The following is a 24,081-nucleotide window of genomic DNA, read 5'->3' on the forward strand; positions in this document are numbered from 1 at the left end:
CCCCGTTTCACGTTTTCTTTTGCTGCTCCGACGTTAGATTTTGGTTTTTTTTTTTTTTTCCATTAATTGGGTGTAAAGCTATATCAATACATACTGAGTTGAGTTTGTGAGGGTAATTTAGGTAGTAAATTTAGATTTAAAGAAATAATGATAGTTTAACTAAAAAGAATATAAGTATAGAGAATAAGTCTAGTGTAAAATTTAATTATATGAATTCAAATGAAAATTTCTGTAACAATAAAATAAGGGGAGTTTTAACGAAACACTCCGGTACTGTTCACTTTAATGAAAAATGATATTTTAACTCTAAAAAGTCACTCAAATTACTATTTACTTACAACACATTTTCGTCCTTTTCATTAAAACTCAAAATTTTTAAACATTTTTTAGCTTTTTATTAGTTTTCCTTAAAATAAAGCCCAAAATCATACTCAATTCTTTGCTGCCGCCATGTTTATCCAGCTAATTCTACGGTCCACTTTAAATTGAATAATAAAATATCCCAAAACAATAAATGATATCGACTAAGGGGCTAGTTGATTTAATTCCCTTATTCTAATGTTTTGCATTCTCGTTCATAACAAATAAACATGTCACAAGAGAATACTGTACAATATTCCCTTGATCATATTTACTTAGTGTCTTGATATATTTCTGCTCAGTAAACTTCTAAATTATATTACTCATATCATCAACCAGCACCGTAGCAACAAAGGTTGATCTACCAGGTCAGCACAACCCTGCAATAGAGCCTCTAACGCATGCCTAACACACCGGCAACTAAGTCTGCAATTATACATTAGGTCATCAAGCTAGGGTTAACTAAACAGTACAGATACATTCAAGGGCCACTCCCTTATAGTGTGTGTGTGTATCTTAATCCTCTATTTCCGAGTAAACATATTAAATTGAATTATTGCTTTATCTGAGAGTTGGTAACAAAGCACAAAACATATATGAAGATGCACTCTATGTGTCAACTACCAAATACTAGAAAATTGCATAACTTGTTGGGCCAATGTTTGTAAATTGTTATTGAAAATTTTAGCATGTGTTCCCATAAGGACGGTTGTCATATTATAATTCCAAGATACGGATATTATAGAAGGCAATATTAAATCGAGGATGGAGAAATGTTAGGATGCTGTTATGATGCTGTTATGCTGTTAGTATTGTTGGATGTTAGTGCTAAGCATCCTATCTGTTAGTAATTGTTGATTGTTAGTACCAATAATAATTGGGTGGTTAGAGATAAGATTTGGGAAATATCTTGTAACTGCCTTAGCTTGCAGTTTGGTATAAATACTGAACACTTGTGCAAATGCAGGGTATGATTTGTAAAAGATGTTGTTGAAGTAATACAAGAGAAATACTAGCATACAGGTGCAAGGTTAGAACAAGGGTCTTATTATTGGTATCAGCCAGTAACAATCCTCCACGTTTCCCTTCTTGTATGACGCGAGCAACAACGCGTGCCAAAACTATGGATACACGAGTTGCAGCTCTTGAAGGTTCGGTTCAAGAAATCCAATCTTCCGTCGCGACGATCGGGTCAACAATGCAGAACTTGTCCACTGTAATCGCATCCATGGAGTCGCGATTCGCAGCCTTGGAATTTCATTTGGCGGGTACTGATCGTCCTCTTCATGGAAATTCTTCAAATCCCATGGGTAGTTCTGAAGAAACCTTCTCGGATCCAATTGATCATATGGGTCAGCGTTTTTCCCGTCAAGATTCGTCATTTCAACCACGGCCGCCATTGATCAAGCTTGAGTTTCCTCGCTTCTCGGATGGCGATGATCCTTTGGCATGGGTTTACCGGGCAGAGCACTATTTCGATTACTTCACTGTCGACGATAAACAAAAGGTACGAATGGCTTCCTTCCATATGGACAATGAAGCTTTACAATGGTTTCAATGGCGGAACTGCATCAAGAATTATCCAAATTGGAAAGATTTTGTTCATGTCTTCTGTAAAGAATTTGGGCCCTCTGAATTCGAGGACTTTACCGAAGCCCTAGTTCAATTGAAGCAGTTGGGTTCTCTTAAGGAGTACGTCTCTGAGTTTCGTCGGTTAGCGAATCGGACTACGGAGATTGGTCCAGTAATGCTACGCAGTTGTTTCATTGGAGGACTGATACCGGAGTTGCGCCACGATGTCAAATTGCTTCGGCCATCTGATGTACATGAAGCAATTGCTCTGGCTTTCCAATTGGACATCAAACTCTCAGATACCAAGGTTCGACATTTCTCCAGAAATTCTGCGTCTTCTTTCAGTAATGTTACCACCTCAAAATCTGTGCCTCTGTTCTCTGGTCATAATTCTTCTCCTAGCACATCGCGGGCTAGTAATGTGAGGAAACTGTCCTTTGAAGAACTTCAAGATCGTAGGAAAAAGGGGTTGTGTTATTCTTGTCCAGAGAAATGGGTTCGGGGTCATGTCTGTGCTACTCAGCAATAATAAGACCCTTGTTCTAACCTTGCACCTGTATGCTAGTATTTCTCTTGTATTACTTCAACAACATCTTTTACAAATCATACCCTGCATTTGCACAAGTGTTCAGTATTTATACCAAACTGCAAGCTAAGGCAGTTACAAGATATTTCCCAAATCTTATCTCTAACCACCCAATTATTATTGGTACTAACAATCAACAATTACTAACAGATAGGATGCTTAGCACTAACATCCAACAATACTAACAGCATAACAGCATCATAACAGCATCCTAACATTACCCCACCCTAAAAATGAACCTTGTCCTCAAGGTTGGAATGCAGGAAACCGGTTTACAAATTCTGCATAGTTTTCCCATGTCGCCTCCTCCTTAGGATGATGCTTCCACTGCACCAAAACCTCTGTCGTGGATGAACTGCCATGACCTGTTAACCTCCTCCGTAATATTGCCAAAGGATAATCCTCCAAGAGTCCGTCCTCTGTAGCAACAGGTAATGGGACTGCAGGAATGATAGCAGACCCCAATTGTTTCTTCAAGCAAGAAACATGGAAAACTGGGTGAAGTTTTGATGTGGCAGGTAAGTCAATTTTATAAGCCACTTGACCAATCTTCTGCAGCACCTTAAAGGGACCATAAAACCGTGGCTGAAGCTTAGGAAATGGATGTTTAGCAAGAGATTGGTGTTGATATGGTACCAAGCGTAGAAAAACCATATCGCCAACCTCGAAAGATCGTTCACTGCGATGTTTATCAGCATGCTGTTTCATCCGTACCTGAGCCGAGACAAGATTAGTCTTGAGCTGAGACAAAATTCGTCCCCGTTCTTGCAAGCTTCTGTCAACCAAATCAACTTTAGTTGTTCCCGATTCGTAAGTAGGCACAGCAGGAGGTGGTTGACCATATACAACCTCATAAGGTGTCAGCTTTGACGAAGTATGAAAAGTAGTATTGTAGTGCCATTCTGCCCAAGGAAGCCACTGAAGCCACTTTTTTGGTTGATGACTGCAAAAACATCTCAAGTATGTTTCCAAACCCCGATTGGTAACCTCTGTTTGACCGTCGGTTTGGGGATGGTAACCAGAACTGAGACACAATTTGGAACCTTGCAGTGCAAAAAATTCCTTCCAAAAAGAGCTCAAGAAAACAGGGTCTCGGTCACTTACTATTGTGGACGGCATACCATGAAGTTTGAAGATATTATCAACAAACATCTGTGCAACTGAATGTGCAGTATATGGATGAGACAACGGCAGGAAATGAGCATATTTAGAAAGGCGATCGACGACCACAAAAATAATGGTTTTTCCCTTGCAAGGGGGAAGACCCACGATGAAGTCCATTGCTATATCCGTCCACACAGTAGAGGGAATGGGAAGTGGATTAAGTAAGCCAGGGGAAGCAAGAGTCTCAGTCTTGTTTTGCTGACAGACCTGACAAGCTGCCACCCATTGCATCACATCCAATTTCATACCTTGCCAATAGAAGGACCTGGAGATCCGCTTATAAGTCTTAAGGAAACCAGAATGGCCGGCCACTGGAGTGCAATGATGCTCATAGAAAATTTTTGCCCGCCAAGAACTCGATGGACTCAATACAACCCTGCCTTTATACTTCAGAAAGCCATTATCAAAATGGTACTTAGTTGCGGAAGTGGAAGCACCATCAGAAGACAAGGATAAGTCTTTAATCTTGGCAAGAATCCAAGGGTCTTGTTCTCCATGCCTCCTTATATCATCCAACCAACCCATGTACGGATACGAAATGGCAGACAACTCAACATCAGAATTCATTCGAGAAAGGGCATCCGCAGCAATATTATCACATCCTCGTTTGTATTGTATCTCGTAATCGAACCCAAGAAGTTTAGAAATCCACTTTTGTTGAAAAGGGGTGTGAGCTCTGTTTTGTAAAAAGAACTTCAAACTGTGATGATCAGTTTTAATAATAAAGTGTCTGCCTTGAATGTAGGACTGCCACTTCTTGATTGCATGCACAATTGCCAACATTTCTCGTTCATAAGTGGACATTGCTTGAGCTCTAGGACCTAATGCTTTGCTTGTAAAAGCAATTGGTTTACCACCTTGATGTAAAATAGCACCGATTCCAGTATTGGAAGCATCAGTTTCTATTGTAAATTCTTTGGAGAAATCTGGTAAAGCAAGAACTTGGGGAGACACCATAATATCCTTGAGAGCTTTGAAAGCCATAGTAGCCGCATCAGTCCACTGGAAGGCATCCTTTTTCGTAAGAACTGTCAGGGGTCCACAAATCTGCCCATAGTTCGGAATAAACTTGCGATAATATCCCGTAAGGCCAAGAAATCCCCGTAAAGCCTTAACAGAGTGAGGAAGAGGCCAATCCTGTATAGATTTCAGTTTAGAGGGGTCTGCAGCCACCCCTTGCCTGGACACCACATGGCCTAAGTATTCAATTTGGGACTTACCAAAATCACACTTGGTTTTCTTGACAAATAACTGATGGTCTTGGAGGACATTGAAGACCAGGGACAAATGGTGAAGATGGGATTCCCAAGAGGCACTGTACACTAAAATATCGTCGAAGAAAACCAAAACAAACTTCCTCAAATAGGGTCTGAAAATCTCATTCATCAAACTTTGGAAAGTAGCTGGGGCATTTGTAAGCCCAAATGGCATTACTAAAAATTCATAATGACCATCATGGGTGCGAAATGCTGTCTTCTCAATGTCACTAGGATGTACTCTGATCTGATGGTAGCCCGCTCGCAAATCCAACTTCGAAAAAAATTGAGCACCAAATAACTCATCCAACAATTCATCAATTAATGGTATTGGATACTTGTCCTTGATTGTTAACAAATTAAGAGCTCTATAATCCATGCACATCCTCCAGCTATTATCTTTCTTTTTAACTAGCAAAACAGGGGAAGAAAATGGGCTGTTGCTAGCTCGAATAAAACCCGAGTCTAATAATTCCTGGACACATTTCTCAATCTCAGATTTTTGTAAAGGACCATACCTATAAGGCCTTGCACTTGGAGGCTTGCTGCCTTCCAAAAGAGGGATTCTATGGTCATGAGAACGGGAAGGAGGCAGTGTGGTTGGTGCTTGGAATACAGAAGCAAACTGAGATAATAGACTATCCAACTCAGTTGTTTGAAGAACAGTGAGATCCCCAACAATAGCAACCTGAGTCTCGGGCTCAATGAAGAAAAGAACTACACCAAAAGGACCTTGAGACAACAACTTCTCCACTTGACAGGTTGAAATGGGCAGTGGTGAAGGGGGAGGAGAACTACAAAGACAATAGTGCTTCCTACCCAATGTAAATTCCATTTTGAGTTTGTCAAAATCCCAAAGAATAGGACCCAAAGTTCTCAACCATTGAGCTCCTAAAACCACATCACAACCACCCAATTGTAGTACATAGAAATCAGAAATATACTCATATTGTTGAATCTGCAACTTAATCTGAGAACAACAACCCTTACTGGCAATGGTTCCCCCATTTGCAATCATTACCTCAAAAGAATTATTAGAGTCAACCTTCCAACCCAATTGTTTGGCAGTAGACAAGCTGATGAAGTTATGTGAGCTACCCGAATCCAACAACACAACAACTGGGCAATTTTTTATGAACCCAGAAACCTTCATAGTTTGAATATGTTGAGGAGCGGATGAACCAAAAACTGCACAAGCTGTAATTTCAATTTGTTGATCATCTTGACCCTCACCCCCTATATCCTCAATCCTATCAGCAGAAAGGTCTAATAGTAGTAATTGCTGAGTAGCACAGACATGACCCCGAACCCATTTCTCTGGACAAGAATAACACAACCCCTTTTTCCTACGATCTTGAAGTTCTTCAAAGGACAGTTTCCTCACATTACTAGCCCGCGATGTGCTAGAAGAAGAATTATGACCAGAGAACAGAGGCACAGATTTTGAGGTGGTAACATTACTGAAAGAAGACGCAGAATTTCTGGAGAAATGTCGAACCTTGGTATCTGAGAGTTTGATGTCCAATTGGAAAGCCAGAGCAATTGCTTCATGTACATCAGATGGCCGAAGCAATTTGACATCGTGGCGCAACTCCGGTATCAGTCCTCCAATGAAACAACTGCGTAGCATTACTGGACCAATCTCCGTAGTCCGATTCGCTAACCGACGAAACTCAGAGACGTACTCCTTAAGAGAACCCAACTGCTTCAATTGAACTAGGGCTTCGGTAAAGTCCTCGAATTCAGAGGGCCCAAATTCTTTACAGAAGACATGAACAAAATCTTTCCAATTTGGATAATTCTTGATGCAGTTCCGCCATTGAAACCATTGTAAAGCTTCATTGTCCATATGGAAGGAAGCCATTCGTACCTTTTGTTTATCGTCGACAGTGAAGTAATCGAAATAGTGCTCTGCCCGGTAAACCCATGCCAAAGGATCATCGCCATCCGAGAAGCGAGGAAACTCAAGCTTGATCAATGGCGGCCGTGGTTGAAATGACGAATCTTGACGGGAAAAACGCTGACCCATATGATCAATTGGATCCGAGAAGGTTTCTTCAGAACTACCCATGGGATTTGAAGAATTTCCATGAAGAGGACGATCAGTACCCGCCAAATGAAATTCCAAGGCTGCGAATCGCGACTCCATGGATGCGATTACAGTGGACAAGTTCTGCATTGTTGACCCGATCGTCGCGACGGAAGATTGGATTTCTTGAACCGAACCTTCAAGAGCTGCAACTCGTGTATCCATAGTTTTGGCACGCGTTGTTGCTCGCGTCATACAAGAAGGGAAACGTGGAGGATTGTTACTGGCTGATACCAATAATAAGACCCTTGTTCTAACCTTGCACCTGTATGCTAGTATTTCTCTTGTATTACTTCAACAACATCTTTTACAAATCATACCCTGCATTTGCACAAGTGTTCAGTATTTATACCAAACTGCAAGCTAAGGCAGTTACAAGATATTTCCCAAATCTTATCTCTAACCACCCAATTATTATTGGTACTAACAATCAACAATTACTAACAGATAGGATGCTTAGCACTAACATCCAACAATACTAACAGCATAACAGCATCATAACAGCATCCTAACAATGGAGAGCCGCAATGGCTACAGTATCAAAGGCAAAGATATGACAGATACTATTGCTCTATTTTATTTGTGGCCAAGGCCAGTCCATATATAATTCACCTAAACTTTGCTTTACAATTACTTCCAAGGCAAGATGCATAAAGTCGTTAGCCAAATGAAAGGAATGTGCATAAAGACCCAAGATTAGCTTCGCTGTCAAGTTTGTGGCTTTTCTCTTTGAAAAAAGATTATTTATGTGCATGTTAATGGATTTTAAAACATTGCAACTTATTCTAACTTTATATACATTTGTAATTGTATCAACATCATGAATGTCACAATTAGTTGTCATGCATATCTCGTACATTTTATTTCATAACATTTCATGCAACGTTGTGCGAAAATGGATGATATGTCATTATAATGTTATATTACTTATGAATGCATGTTCTTAAACAGAGTTCAAAATTTTTCCACCTAAAATTCTCTATGACCTTTCTAGCTACGACTTATTTACTTAAGTGACACATGTCTTTCTGACTTAATTTGTCTTTAGTTTTTTTATTTTTTAGGAGACAAATTGAAGTGTTAATACTGTTAAGTGGGGTTTAAATGAATGACCAAGTGTCAACAATGACATAGGTCACAGAGATGTCACATAAGATTTTGGGTGCAGAAGATTTGATCTCTCTTACACTAGGCATACAAGATATTGAAGCAAAAACGTACAGATAATTAATTGTAGCTAGCTAGTTTGGAAGATTCATTTGTTTAAGTTAGGAAATTAATGTTGTGATTAGTAGTGAAGTAAAGGTCTTTATAGTTTGTTACTGGGGTTGATCTGCTGGCTTGTTGTATAAGTAGACATGCATTTTCAGCGTGTGACATGCTGAGAGCTCAGAGATTTTGGGTCCCGTCTGCTCGTACAACATTTGACACAAAATTAAATCAAATACATCAGGGAATCAAGATGAGTGGTATACATTGTTCATTTGATGCTTCAATTATCCTTGTATTATTGAGGATAAAAGGCAAGACACTAGCTAGCTAGCTTGGAGACATGCAGATTATAGATTGTCTCAATGTTTTGTTGTCATCCCATTGAACCCAAATTATTAATAATTTAAAATCTAATAAGTTGCCCACAGGTTTATATCATGGGGTTACACTGCTAAACACATGTAGAAATTGATGATTTGATCCCACCGATCAATTTTCAGTGCTTAATTGTGTCAAATCTTTATGAAAATTATTCGAGACTTTTTTGGTTTTTTATACTAATAACAATCATGAGACCTTAATCATTCCACAACTATATTAAACAATATGGTAAAAACATCATAACACTAATAGCAAAATCTATCATTTTACCCAAATAACTATTTTCCCACTTTCACTCGAAAAGTAGTAATATTCCATGCATAATCAATTGTAAGATCCACAACTTTATCATTTCAGAATTCTCTTCAATTGGCCTAATGTAGTTTTCCAAAGCAACATTTCTTGTAAGGAATTATACACTAATCTCTTACTTTTTTGTTTACTTTGTGATGCGAGAAGAGATATGCACATAATTGTATACAACTGTTACATATATGCCACCTTCAACATCATTAGTACAACTTGAGAAAACAATTTGCGTAGAAGAAACTACCCTTGAAAAACAGATTCAGCATTCAGCAGCTCCCAGTTGATATACACAACTTGAGAAAACAATTTTCGTAGAAGAAACTATCCTTCAAAATCAGATTCAGCACCAACAACTCCCAATTGACATATATAAATTTTTCATCAGAAATTAAAATGGTAGAATGAGCTCAACTGTAGGTATGGCTTTCAATATAACACATATGGTCCTTGTAAGCTGAAGTATGATACATAAATTAAACAAAGCAAAATTCAGTTAATCAGTTTGGATTCTCGTACAGTCACTTATAAAGAAAACCTACAAACTAATAGACCCTCTGCGAACCATATGGACACATCCAGGTTGAAAACGCAGCTAATTAAGTTGTTACTTGAAACTTTGTCAATGATGACAGGCTTCAGTCAGAATCTGCTGCAACACAGAAAAGTCTATGCATGTTGGATCGCTAACCTGTGAAGTTACAAATGAAAAAATTGAAGTAATCTTGTTTTAATCAGAACTAATTAAGCTGCGAAACATGTACTACCTCAGATTGGATGGTGTAGACAAGTCTTCTGTTAACCTGGGTAGTAGAACAGCTGATTACATTAAGTCCTTGTCCAAGCAGTATTTTAAGCATTCTTGATAGGAGAAAACCTTGCTCTGGAGATCGGCCGGTACTGACTACAATCTCAACGCCGGCTAAGCAAGGGTGGACTGCAACTAGGGTACTTGCTGCAGTTGATGAGCTACCACTGCTCCCATGGCCAACAGTACTAGCACTCAAATTGGACAAGCCTGACCCCATCTTTAGCTCACCTCTCTTGGCACCAAATATTTTGATTCTCGTTTGCAGCTGTTTGATATAATTCACTGCCTCGTTCATATGATCCGCCAACGAACGTTTTCCCTGAAATAATCCAACAACACAATTATGGTCGAGGATAAAGCCCTAAAATTTGACAAAATTGGTCAAAACCCAAGAAAAAAATTGACAAAGTAATAAACACTTACCGATCGTCCCTAAAAATCTGTTTAGTAAGCAAGAAACAATTTTTGGTGCCTAGGGTACTTTAATCACAGGGAAATTGAACCAAGTAGGGAGAAATCAAAGTGAAAGAAGTATTTAAGGTTCGATCTTTACCTTGACAAATTCAAGAGGAAGTACAGATCGAAGTGATCCATAAAGGTTGGCCATTTCTTGCCTTCTCTTCTTTTCGATTTCTCTATGCATCACCTTCTTTTTCTCATCATCGTCATTTGACTTATCTTGATTTTTCGCACCATCCGAAGTCAGGGCTAATGATGATTTTCTCCGCTGGCCTCCTGTATTAAGGTTATTGAACATACCGACATCCATTGAAGTAGCATATATGTGACAATATCAGATCTCCTGAGATTCTATTTTGGTCGAAGGAATAAATAGATGAAATACGGAAGACCAACTCTCATATTTCGTTGCTGTAAAGGAAACATTGGATAATAGAATACTCAAACCGCTCTTCAAGGTTTTTTCGCAGAGCGGTAAAGAAGGCAAAATAGTTTATCTGTTAGTTAGGGTTTTAGATCTTCGATAGACCAAATAAAAGATTCCCCAAAAAGTCTCTTGTTGGGCGCTGTGCCTATGTTGAAATATTGCGAGTTTGCAAACCAGCCACCCAACCCAGCCACCCACTTTCTCTCCAGTCCCCTATCTCCCCAACCCACGTTTGTGTTTTTTTATTTTTTTTATTTTTTAAATTTTAAAAAAAATGTTATGACACTTCAAAACAGTCATTCTACACTTTTTATAAATGTATTTTTCTGTTAAAAATAATAAGTTTGGAATGCATAATAACTTTTTGGGTAAATCTCAGTTTATTACCCTCAAGTTTTGTGGTTTTCAACATTTGGTACATGAAGTTTTTTCGTCCCAAAGTTATACCCGAAGTGTTAATTTTGGGATAGTCTCATACATCCGTTAGTCTGACTGTTAAATTAGTCGTTAACTGATAACGTGGCGCCCACGTGGATAATGACTGGACGCCACATGTCAATATGGGGCCCACGTTAATATTAAAATTTTTTAAAAATAAAATAAAATTTTGGGTGTTCACCCTTCCTGACCCCCTTCCTCCTTCTGCCTCCTTTCTCTTCCTTACACCCATCCTCCCCATACACCCACCCATTCCCCTCATCTCTCTCTCGGTATAAAAAAATGGGTCGTCTGGTTCAGCTCCTTCCCTGTTGCCGTCGAATGGAACCAATTCAAGGAATGGAACAGGTCGAGTTCGGGTTCATACCGAGCCGACTATGTTGGAGAATTGCAAGGTTTTGTCAAAGAATTATAAGGTTCGATGGACGTTAAGTGTTGAGGACAATCTGATCGATATCAGATTGGAGGCCGCCACTAGGACCATGAATTACATGGCTTTCGGGTGGGCCAACCCGAATTCGACTTCCGAGCTCATGCTCGGAGTTGATGTGTCCGTCGCAGGGTTCAAAGAGGATGGCATGGCGTTTGTGAAGGATTTTTACATCACAAAGTACAGTGAGTGCACCTTGTACAAGGACGGCGAGGTGATGGGGGTTTGCCTCGATTCCAGATACAAAGGGTCCGGCCCGAATGGTGGAAGAGAATAAGTGGTCTGGTTCGGCTCCTTCCCCGTCGCCGTCGCATGTAACCGATTTAGGGAACGAAACCCAAACAAATAACAGTGATGAAATCATGAGGAAGTTGAAGTATCTTGTCCCAGGAAGCTTCTGGATGTAACAACTTGGCAAATTTGAACAGTGACAAGTGACTGTTTTGGTGCTATGGCTGTTGCTGCTGTTGATCATTCAATTTCATTGATTTACTTTTCTTTCATGCTTCGAAAAAATCACAACCTTTCATCCAAAACCCAAAACCTTCACAAAATTCAGTAGGTTTTCGCCGAACTTGTAGAAAGGCAGAGCTCGTTAAGGTTTACATTGTCGACCTTCGATAACACCGACCTATATGTGCGGTGGCGAGGCCTACATCATACCCAGATAGATGGAAGATGAGCGGGTAGATGAGTGCAAATGAGAGAAGGAAGGGAGAAAAAGAAGAATGGGTGGGTGTGCGGGGAGGATGGATACAAGGAAGAGAAAGAAGGGAGAAAAAGTGACACACCTCGACCCGGAATGTCCACTAGGACCCCGAATCGAGCTGTGAAGGCTGACACCTAGACGGTGACGAAGCCATAAAGTGTGATAATGTATAAAATGTGAATAAATTAAAATCTAAAAATGCCTAAGTACATGAGTGCGCGATGAGCGAGTCTGGACCCATTTCACGCATGATACAGAGCATATGTATAGTACAGTAAGGTAAGATAATGATTATACCATCATAAGAAGACATCTGTACTGAAAAGTGCCACGAATCCTCATCGATACGGAACTTTGCTGCTAGAACCTGAAGGGGTGCAAAAATAGAAAATGTGAGTGAGTGAAACAAAACTTTTCAAACCAATTTCAATTACCAAAGGCAGTAGCCCCTCATCGTAATACCTGTATAACTTCCCAGAAAATAACAGGCGTGACTATAACTCTAAAGTTTAACCAAAGTAACAGTTTCACAGTTATGTCATGTCAAATATCTCAACAAGAATAAGTAACTCAGGTGAAATAAATCAATATTAAATGGTATGTCAGCCGGATCCACCTATTGTGGCCTGTACGGCTGAACCAATAGCTTATCAACATGCTAACCGAAGTTACCTCACATGACCTGTACGACTTATCCATATCTCATCAATCAATGATAGCATATAAGTCAGGAGTCACCTATAGTGACCTGTATGACTTATCCATATCTCATCAATCAATGCTAGCACATAAGTGGGGAGTCACCTATAGTGAACTATACGACTTATCCATATCTCATCAATCAATGCTAGCACATAAGTCGGGAGTCACCTATAGTGACCTGTACGACTTAATCTATAGCTCATCCCTGCACACGAGTCGGAACCACCTCTAGTGGTCTGTACGACAGGACTGGGTGTAAATAAGTACGCTTAGTGCTACGATCATGTGAAGACTGTGAGAATAATTGCGGGTCGCCTATAAGTCGGAACCACCTATTGTGGTTTGTACAACATGCCTGTGCACCTACCTTGAGTCCAAGGTAAGCGTAAGGTGCGGGAGGTGAACATCACGTGAAGGACTGTACCCTGGCCATATGCGGGAGCACTAACACCAGGGTGCAGGTTTATGAGCTCTCAATGCACCTCAATATAACATGTACAACTCATGGGCAACTTGTACGATAGTGTCAAAGTTGCCTAACACATAAATGTAGTCATGCTATAACTCCATCAATTCAACTAATACCATAAACTCACTTGAACTTACCTGGGTGTCCTGCGTTCACCTTTGCACTTTAAAGCATTCACAATAATTGTGTGCAGGTAATATACATACGGATATACCATGATGCAATCTAATACTTAACCATGTCATAGCATTTTCAATTATATACATACATATATATATATATATATATAATATGGCATAAAATGCATAAGCTGTAACGCCCTACTCCCGAACTATTTATTTTTGGGATAATCATCGGTGATAAGCCCAACTAGACACAGTTTAATTAACTATCATTACTTACGTTTCTTTACTTTAATTTCTTGATTCTTCACACATTGATTTATAACCAACATTTAACCACCACCACATATGGTTAAATCTCACATTTTACACCAATGTCCCTTACATTGTTCAATTCCCCAAACAAAGCTATTGTCTTAGTTATTTAATCTCACCTCTTGTATGGCTGCATCTATAGTCTCGTTAGACTGCCTACGTACCTTAAATAGGGATCAAGTCATTCGTAGTACACGCATGTACTTCTAAACATTCACAGAAATTATATGAAATATTCAATTTATAAATGTTTGTGAAGATGTCAATCTTATACACACACACACACACACACACACGATATAAGGGAAAAGACCCACTCACCTTAGGTCCGCGCTACAACTCCTAAGCAAGAATATCGAGACGTCACGAATGATCCTTACCTAGAACAATTATTCATTCATGTCTCAGAACTCTTATCCATAGAACCCGTAATTTACATAAAACACATCCTAAGGACGTTCTACAATGATTTGATATCCATTGACCAAAAGTCAACCTTCGGTCAAAGATCAACGGTAGGGTCCACGACCCTATGTAACTCAATCCGGAAGATCCGCATCTTGGATTTCTAATCCGAAACTTCTAAAGATCCACATTATACTTCTAGAACATAATACTAAAGTTTCATTATGATTCAACGATTGGATCTTCGCTAATTGCCAATTCAAGTGGCAGTCAACGTTTTATTTTACGAACATATAATTCCAATTTGGGAAGATCCGTACGTTGGATTCCCAATCTGTAAGTTCCTACATTCTTCAAATATTACGTACTACAATGTAACAAAGTTTGGTGACGATCCAACGGTATAAATACCTATTAACCTATCGTAAAGAATTTAGGTTCCAACGATCAATCTACGTCATTCAAATATCAAAACTGAAATTAAGACATTTAACATAGCCTAAAAATAGCATTGGCAGCCCACTGACCAAGCGCCGCCGTGGGTGGCGGTCGGCCGTCCCGACTCGTCGGAAAATCCAACTATTTCTAAAAACTCTCAAAAATTAAAAAAATGAAGATCTCAAAGAGTAAAGCAAACTTTAGACCTGTGGCTAAGGCCAATTTGGTTGGGAAAAGCCCTAATTTCTCTTAAGCCCATTGGAAACCCTAAAAATGGGTGTTTTCAATTCGACTCCAAAACCGTTCTAACGCCCCAACCACTACTTGGGCTTTGTTTCAGAGCTCAAGGGGAGGCTAATGATGGTGGAGATCAACAGAATTTCATTCAAAAATGATGGATCGCCGTCAATGATGTCATTGGCATCATGCTTCTTCTTTCACGAAATTGAACTCCAAGACCCTTAAATTTGAGCTAAAGTGGTAGATAGGGAGTTGTGGAATAGATTTTGGATGAAGGAATGGTGAAATTCGACTGAAATATGGCGGAAATCGGCCCGAATCAAACCGGGTCATTGCTGGGTACACAGGTCGACGGGTGAGCCCGTTTCTCCCTCATTTTCTTATCTCTCCTTTCCCTTATTTCTTCTCTTTCTAATTGGGCAGCTTCTTCCTCTCCCTTCTCCTAATTCATCCAATCCTCATCTCTTCTAATGGATAGGGCAACAACTCTCTCCATTTCTCTCCTCCGGTTCTGCCTTTTTTTTCCTCCCCATAAAACCCTTTTTCTTTTCTTCCTCCCTTTCTTTTCCAACCACCCCTAATAATAAATATAATAATAATATGAAATGAATGAAATAATAAATAACAATCCTTACCAACATACTTTTGGAATACAGTAAGGTAATCGTTCATACGCGTCGTGAACTAGCGATCAACGAAAATCAATACCCTTGCTACTGGGGTATTCTCGTAAATTCACATGTTAAAATTTATAAAATCATAAAAATTAGGGACGGGTTATCACAAGAAGGGATAGGTGAACACCCAGAATTTTTTTTTAAAATTTTTTAAAATTTTAAATATTCATGTGGGCCTATATTGACATGTGGCATCCAGTCATTACCACATGAGCGCCATGTCATCAGTTAACGGCTGATTTAACAGCCAGACTAACAGATGTACGAGACTATCCCAAAATTAACACTTTAGGTATGACTCTGGGAGGAAAAAAAACTTCATGTACCAAATGTTGAAAACCACGAAACTTGAGAGTAGTAAGCTAAGATTTACCCTAACTTTTTAGTATCTTATACTTTAGGATTTTTGCCATTAAATTTTAGTTGTTGTATCTTTGACGAATAATCTGATAGTTAAAACTCTAGAGTATAAGTGGAAAAAATATATTGAGGTTCCACCATAAAATCAACTGGAATATGGGGAGTAGCCTTTGCAAGGTTCATTCTTCCATCGATGTGAGATTCATTCTTAACAATAAGATCTTCCAAAGCATATTAGAAAATTCCTACATAATGAGCGAAAATTAAATACCCAAACTGAAGATGATATTTACATATTAAGAGACTTTGTATCTTCACTTAGTCTGTAAAGTTTTCTTTTTTATATTTGAAGTGAGGTCGACTTTGTGGTTAATTTGAACAAAAAAAAAAAAAAAAAAAGAAGTTGTTCCCTTATGTATATATTTCCAAAGCATGAGAACATGACTTAACAAGAGGTTTAAAGTTGAAAACCAATTCACAAGGCCCATGTGATAGATCACTTGCATGATGATATTGTCATTGCCTCCCTTCCTAGTACTAGGCTGAATTAGGAGTAGTTTGGTATGGGATCCAAATTGAAAATGGGGTTCCGAATTTCAAACCGAAAATTTTTGGAATGAGAATTTGAAGACTAATTCTGAACTTCCAATTTCGTTATTTCAAATTTTCGGGATTCTTGAAATGTTTTCGGTATTTCGGGATGGATTGGGATTGGATTTTGGGTTTTGGGTAGAAATTTGAGATTTTGGTTTGTGGCCTAAAATTTGGCCGGGCTTTTGGATTGAAATTTTGTTGCCCAATTTCATATCAATTGAAATTTAGGCTTTTTACCTATTACCAATTTGAAATTTCACACAAATTCATTCTTACCAAGTCAAATTGATGTTCCAAAGTTCATACTACTTAATTTCATACTTCTATTTCTAATATAGTCTATTATCAAATTACTTAAATTCAACATTCAACATGCATGCAACCAAAAAAAAAAAAATATATATATATATATGTATAGATTTTCGGTTCGGTTTAGGATTCTTGAACTATTGAATATGTAATCCCAATTCCCGTACTGAAAGGCTCGGTATCGATTCGCTATGAATCCCAAAATTTTCGGTATTATCTGTTTGGGAATTTTTCGGTAAGGGATTGATTTTTTTTTTTACTTGATTTGGAATTTTCGAAAAATATTTCCAGCCCTAGGCTGAATCGATGGTATGAAAACGTTTGATTAAACGGCCGAATTGAACTTATAATTTGTTAGTTAGGTGGCGTATAAATCCCTCCAAATTCAGAACCCAAGTTGACATTGACTGGAATTTAGGGCTGGGCACAGGTCGGGCCCAAGTTTGGAGGAACTAGACCTTACCCGTTTTAAATAGTAACGAGGCGGGCATGATCGAGTAAAAGGATTTTGAGTTTGGGAACCGGACCTAACCCGGCCCGTTTAAAACTGGCCGATTTGGGACGGGTCCAATTACTTTTTTTTTTTTTGGTTTTGATACAGAGCTCTAGAATGTTCCACGATTCCAGATTGCTCCCTCTACTCACACTAGTAGCTGAACGGTGGTGAATCACTGAATGTGGTGGTCCCCATCTCTCTTGTTTATATATCCCAATCCTAAATCAAGGTCTCTGTCTCTCGACTCTAATATGGTGTGAGGTGAGAAGATAATCTGGGTAGAGTTTCCTCAATGCCATCAGATAACACTCTGGCCAAAACTGGTATTTCATACTGGTAAATCAACGCCGTGGAAGGAATCAGAGTCGGAAAGTAAGAAAGCGGCCTCAAATTTTTCTTTGAGGCCATCACACAAACAGCATCCAGGCTTGGAGTAGAGAATGAGTGCTCATGAAGGATTTGAAGAAAAAAAAAGAAACAGCAAAAGGGGTGAAGACCTACCTCGCCAGATGAACACCAACCAGAAACTGATAGACTTGCAGATCGGTTCATAAAGGAATGCGCGAACTACACATAACACGTAGATCGACATTAAGATTTTGTGATTAGCGAGATCGATTACGATGCCGCCCGTGGACTTGAGTTGTAGACGATGCAGATGTTGGACCTGATTTGCAGAGAGTGCAGTCGTTGGAGTTTCACGCGTTGAAGTTTCAAATGATGCAGATTGACATCGAGTTTATGGTGAATAGGAATTTGGGAGGCACCGTCGCAGTTGAGCAGGATGAGGAGAGAATGAAAGAGTGTGGTGTCTGGTGGTGTTATTTTGTTAGATGGCGAAAAACAAACGAAGCGAATGGAGGCTTTAACAGTCCTATGATGGAGGAGATGATGTCGGAGTGGTGGTGGTCATCAGGGCCCAGACTTGCGACGTCAGTGATGTTGGGATGGTGGAAGAGATGATGTCGGGGTGGTGGAGGAGATGACGAAGCGAGATGGCGAAAGGGAATCAAGTTGAGTTCGAGGACTGCAGACTCTAGTGATAGAGTCGAGCTCGAGGAGACCTAGGTCTTAGGGTGAAGTTAATGGTTCATATTAGATGTAGGTTACTCTTCAATCTCGTCCGTCCATTACAATTACAATCGGGCCGGGCCGTGTACCCTCTTTTCTATATATTTGGACTCGGCCCGCCCCTAAAATTTCAAAGCCCCACCCCGCCCCACCATGTTTCTCTTTTTAAAAATTAGGAATCGACTCGTACCCGCCCCAACCCGTAGTTCCTATACCTATTTGCACACCCCTACTGGAATTCACATGGTTGATAGTTGGTAAGGATTACAAGTTACACGAATTCAATTAAATATTTGGATCATGGGACTCGTGGGTATCTCATATTATATATAAGTACCAATTGGTTTTGATAGTTTTCTTTCATTTTCTCTGTAGCCTTTTCTACCCCATTTGTGCTATGATAGGGCTTGCAACTATGGTTGAGAGTATGAATTTCATATTGGAGAAAGAATGGACATTATATGTGTTTATGAGTAATTGGACTACTTTATATGTTACCAATTGGTTTTTATGTTGAAACTTTGACTTTTTTATGTTATCGGAGCATGTTGACTCATGTGTGAAGCTCAACAGCCACATGTGCTCCACATCACTCAATTTGTATTGTCCACGTAGAATTATGACTCCTTGTATTGATTTGTGTAAAGTATTAAAATATATAGGGTTATATCAATACCTATTTAATTAGGTTGGAATCCTACACTAGTAACAATTGAAGTTTACATTCCTTTAATACATGCAATAGCCCTTCCCGAAAAACTGAACGAGCCTGATCAGACAAGTTTGGAACAAATTAAGGACACACCATGCCGAGATTGACGAACATAAAAGAACGCCAAACGAGATCGTGCAAAATAAAACAAATCCAGGCAGTTTCGATATAAGCATGAGCAAGAGCATGGTATTTTGATTCACCACTTGATCAAGACACAATAGGTTGCTTATTAAAGCACCGAGATATGAGATTAAAACAAAGATCAACCAGTGGTGAAACGACGAGTGTTTGGACGGTGGACCCAATCAGCATTGGTAGGCATATAAGGTAGCATAAGCAAGCCGAGGAGTCAATGTGATGCCAAGTTTCAAAGTACCTTTTACATAACGGAGAATTAGCTTGGCGGCAATCATAAGAGCAGTGTGAGGGTAGCCCATAAACTGAGCAACAATATTGAGAACAAAGAAAATATCAGGTCGAGTGAGAATGAAATACTGTAAGGAGCCAAACAACTTACGATACAGAGTATAAAAGCCAAGTCACAAGCATACTTAAGTTGATTGATGTGAAGTCCAGTGGAATTTCGTATAACCTATAAGCCTAAGAAATAACTGAGGGGACCCAAATCTTTGATGTCAAACTGTAGGCTAAGAAAAGTAGTGAACTGAGAAGTAAGAGCATCAAAACTGCCAGTGGTAACAACATCATCAACATAGAGTAAGAAATAAATAGTGACGAAGACATTGTGAAAAAAAAAAAAAAAAAAAAAAAAACAGCGAAGAATCAGTGTGACCTTGCCAAAAGCCAAGACAAAATAAGAAGGAACTGATTGGGTGGAACCACCAACAAGGAGCTTGTTGAAGGTCACATAAAAATTTCTAAAGATGAAAACATAATGCAAATGAGCGGGATCGACTAACTCTGGAGGCTGAGACATTTAAACATCTTCTTGAAGATACACATGAAGGAATGCAATTTCACATCTAATTGTCGAAGCGGCCACACGTGAGAAATAGCAAGACTCAAGACAGTGCGAACGGTGGCTGATTAGGCAATGGGGTTAAACACTTGGAATAATCAATGCTATGACGTTGATGGAAACCCTGAATGAAGAAAGTTGATGTTCCACTATAAATATATTGGAAATATGGGGTGTACCTCAATTACTCATGAGTACATGCAAGATTACTCATTTTTTCGATGTGGGATTCACACTCTCTATACACCTTCTTGCTTGTGGCGAATTTAATTTTTAAGCATAGCACATGGACAAGACAAGTCGGGTGACGTGGAACATGTGTGGCCGTTGGGCTTCAAACATAGGACAATCTACTATAATATTATCTAGAATTCTTACTCCTTTTATTGATTGGTGTAAAGTATTTACAATATATAGAGAGGTTATATCAATCACTATTTAGGTAGGAATCCTACACTAATTACAATTGGAAATTACATTTCTATAATACATGCAATAATTACCAAGAAGATCCCATATTACATAACTTTATAAAAATCCATGTGGTGGGTTTGAAAATTTGTCACATGTGAAAGTACGTGTTGAAAGTTGAATTTCATGTTAAAAAAGGAAGAAACCTTACATGACCTTACATCTGATTTTACTTGCCATATTGTCAATTAGTTTTTATAAAAGAACCTCAACTTTTTTATCTGCAACACTCAGTGTGGGAGTATGTATCAATGAAGGCTATTATCCTAACCAACAACTAGGAGGGTCATATTGTAAAACCTTATTTGTGAATATCAATGAATTCTCGTTAATATTACTTGGCCCTCAAGTAACTTGAATATTGAGTTACTTGGCATACAAATGATCTTAAAATCCTAGTAGAGTAAGAATCGTGCAGTCTTAAATTTAAACTCTGTGCCATTAATTTATCGTAAACCCTATTAAATCTGACATAAATTGATATCATGATGGGACATAATTGATGTGATTATGATTTGATTAATATCTTTCTTATAATAGGCTAGACAAAGAGAAAAACATATAAGTAGAGGTGTCTCTACTCTCACACATATCGTTCTCTCCATTGCTATACCCTATTCATAAAGCATAAAACACCTGAGTGTTCAGAGTAGAAGACTTTCAGTCTACTGCTTATCATCATACTGATACATATTTGTCTACATCATCTACTGTAATCCTATATACATGTTGATGATTTAGTTTAATGTCTTATACATGTAATGCTTTTGTTTAATGTCTGATACATATAGCGCCTCAAATCGTGATGATTTAAATATACATTCACAATGGAAATCTCAACTGTTGTTGATCTGTAATATATTCATTCTTATATACCACAATAAACAATACATATTTGACATTTAATAATACAGTTATATCGTGGAAATTTTAAATTACAATATTTGCTTGATAGTAGTTAACATTTTGCTTTTGATCAATATAAAAGTGGATTCTATGAAGATATGCTCACAGCATGCTGTCCCATTGTGCCCATACCAGGGAATCAATCGAGAACATAGCCTAGTATACAAAGTGTAATAATATAATTGATTGAAAATCTTGAAATAATATTTTTAACCAATTATATTATTAAATTTAATAAATCGGATCGTATTCTTGATACACTAAAAAAAAATTCTTCAAGGCAAGTATGTGGGACATCGGATTGAATTTATTTTGAGGACAACAAGATCTTGCGGCCCATTTTAAGTTGAAGGGACTATAGGGCTTGCAACGGGACCCTGACAAGCTTACTTAATTTGGTAGGTTACTAGAGCACTAGGGCACATGACTAGGCATTTTCCATCAAGAGATGGTCGAAGAAATCCTAAGCGCATGATATCAATATCGATCCCCTTTGTAGGTTTTAAGCCTCTCTCTCTCTCTCTCTCTCTCTCTCTATTTTTCTTGTTTTATTTTTACTTTTTACAGAAAGTAATGCATATGTCTTTAGCATTACCTTGGCGGCTTGGCCCGTCAAGAGATGATCGGAGAAATCCTAAGCGCAGGATATCAACATCGATCCCCTTTGGAATCCTTTGTAACCAAATGAGAAAAATTAATAGACATGTTTTGTCTATGGGAAATCCTAAGCGCAGGATATCAATATCGATCCCCTTTGGAATCTTTTGTAACCAAATGAGAAAATTAATAGACATGTTTTGTCTATGGGATAATCTATGATTTGGTATGATAACTATGCTTTGATGACAAACATAAAGTCTTAAAGCGGACAGTACCACCTTATATTACATCCCATCAACTTGTTGGATACATCATAAGACCAAATCCAACTCATGGTCTAAAACCTATAATTTCCCTTCTATTCCCCCCAATCCATTCCAACCCTAGTTCTAATTTGGGCCTAAAAATAAATAATAATAATAAAAAAAGGCTAGAAACCGGCTAGGATTTAGCCCAGAAAATGGTGTGGGCCCCACCAGCGCAAGTGAAACTGGGCAGTTGGAAGGCAGACGCCCCCTTGCGACACGCCCAAGGCCGAGACCGGCATGACCCCACCCACATAGGCCTGTCGGCCACCTGCGTCAGAGAATCAACGGCTAGTTTCACGAGCAACTGACTGAGATCAACAGGCCGTTGGTTGATCCAACGGCCTACATTCCTTTTTTTTTTTTTAGTTTTATATTTATATTTATATTTTTATTGAATCCAACGGTTGATATTGAATATAATCAAACCGTGGGGAAGATTATTTCATGGTGAAGCCGCATAGACAAATGATGTCAATGAAGGTGTCGATTTGTTGACCCCAACTTCTTCTTTTGCAAGGCCCCTGGGAAGAGATAAGCAAAAGGAGGCAAAGAGAAAAGGGAAGTTCCAAGATCCGATTAGTGCACAAATTGTTGCCGGATTTGCAAGATTGGCCAAAAGTCATAGCTGTTGGGAGGAAGAAGCGGTCCGAATGGGTTTGGCCATTACGCACGAAAGGGATAGAAAGCAAGAAAGGTTCGAATGTAATTTCATGATGGAGGACCTCAACAAATACACTCTAGAGAGGAAGAAGTTCTTATGTGATAAGCAAAAGGAAATTTTGCGAAGGCATTGCCACAAGGAGTATATTTCAAGATGATGATTCATCTCAAGGCTATATCCCAAGTCCACCATCAAGTCCACCACCAAGTCAAGATGGTGGATATCATTATTAAGTTTATATAGTTTATGAATTATCGATTGTATTAAGTTTATGTGGTTTATTAATTGTCGTTTGCATTAAGTTTCATGTATCGATTTAGTGATTTTCAAATATTTATCAAAATTTAAATATTTTAGGTTAAAATGTTAATAAAATTAGTTTAGGATAGTCTACATATTTTTTTTTTAAAGTTAATTAAAAAAAAGAGCAAAAATTCATTTTTAATAATCTGGGGCTAAAATTTTAGGTCATAATGGTTGGAGCAGAAAAACCGTTTTTGGGTCAAAACCTAAATTTTTTGGGCTAAAAATTTTAGGTTTTAAGCCAATGGTTGGAGATGGTCTAAGACTGAACATTGAACAGTAGTAGTCATCGTTGTCTTTCATTTAATTATAGGAGAGGACAACATAAAACCCATCAAACCCACGACTCCAATAATATGGATAATATAGGTAGAGAGCATTATTAATATATCATCCTAGCGTTAATCATTATTTCTATGGTCTTGTCTCGGAGTGTAGAAATTTGATCATAGAGAATTAGAGTTGCAATTGCAACATGTTCATAAAGAACATAATCTTGCAACTAACAGGTTAGTCAAGTTGAGTTTGAATAGCGAGATGGATTTTCAAGAGCTTGCGAAGCCACCTCATTGTTTAGTTCAAACTCTTTCAAATGATTGCTCTAGAGTTGCTAGAGCTAGACTAGTTGTTCCTTAGTGTTTCATTTCTCTTTTTCTTTCATGTTACCGAGAAAAAAAAATATTAATATATAATTACTTAAAATTTAAACTCTAATAAACAAAATTATGTACTTTAATTGA

The 24,081-nt window shown here is 38.4% G+C and overlaps 1 protein-coding gene across 3 annotated transcripts; it reads right to left on the reverse strand.

Moving 5' to 3' along the window:
• Nucleotides 1-9,331: 9,331 nt before the first annotated feature.
• Nucleotides 9,332-10,788, reverse strand: LOC125480242 (transcription factor bHLH120-like). Of its 3 annotated transcripts, none has more exons than XM_048590841.1 (3): nucleotides 10,291-10,788; nucleotides 9,694-10,056; nucleotides 9,332-9,575 (listed from the first exon to the last, which is right to left on the reverse strand). In XM_048590841.1, exons 1-3 carry the CDS (start codon nucleotides 10,504-10,506, stop codon nucleotides 9,549-9,551), a joined length of 606 nt encoding a protein of 201 aa, XP_048446798.1. In that variant the 5' UTR covers nucleotides 10,507-10,788; the 3' UTR covers nucleotides 9,332-9,548. The 3 variants fall into 3 exon arrangements, with proteins under 3 accessions (XP_048446798.1, XP_048446797.1, XP_048446796.1); XM_048590840.1 differs by having other exon boundaries at nucleotides 9,332-9,578; nucleotides 10,291-10,787; XM_048590839.1 differs by having other exon boundaries at nucleotides 9,332-9,617; nucleotides 10,291-10,786.
• Nucleotides 10,789-24,081: the final 13,293 nt, after the last annotated feature.

Source organism: the organism of the source record quoted next, unplaced genomic scaffold (assembly GCF_019419815.1).
Source record: "Pyrus x bretschneideri cultivar Hongxiangsu unplaced genomic scaffold, Pyrus_bretschneideri_v1 Contig32, whole genome shotgun sequence".
Taxonomy (NCBI): Eukaryota; Viridiplantae; Streptophyta; class Magnoliopsida; order Rosales; family Rosaceae; genus Pyrus; species Pyrus x bretschneideri.

Excerpts from the sequence above, each read along its gene's own strand:
- LOC125480242 (XM_048590839.1), bottom strand. The coding sequence starts at position 10,506 with ATGGATGTCGGTATGTTCAATAACCTTAATACAGGAGGCCAGCGGAGA. Across the intron at positions 10,057-10,290 it reads TTCCTCTTGAATTTGTCAAG|GGAAAACGTTCGTTGGCGGA; the intron begins GTAAAGATCGAA and ends GGATTATTTCAG. Across the intron at positions 9,618-9,693 it reads TCTACACCATCCAATCTGAG|GTTAGCGATCCAACATGCAT; the intron begins GTAGTACATGTT and ends GTAACTTCACAG.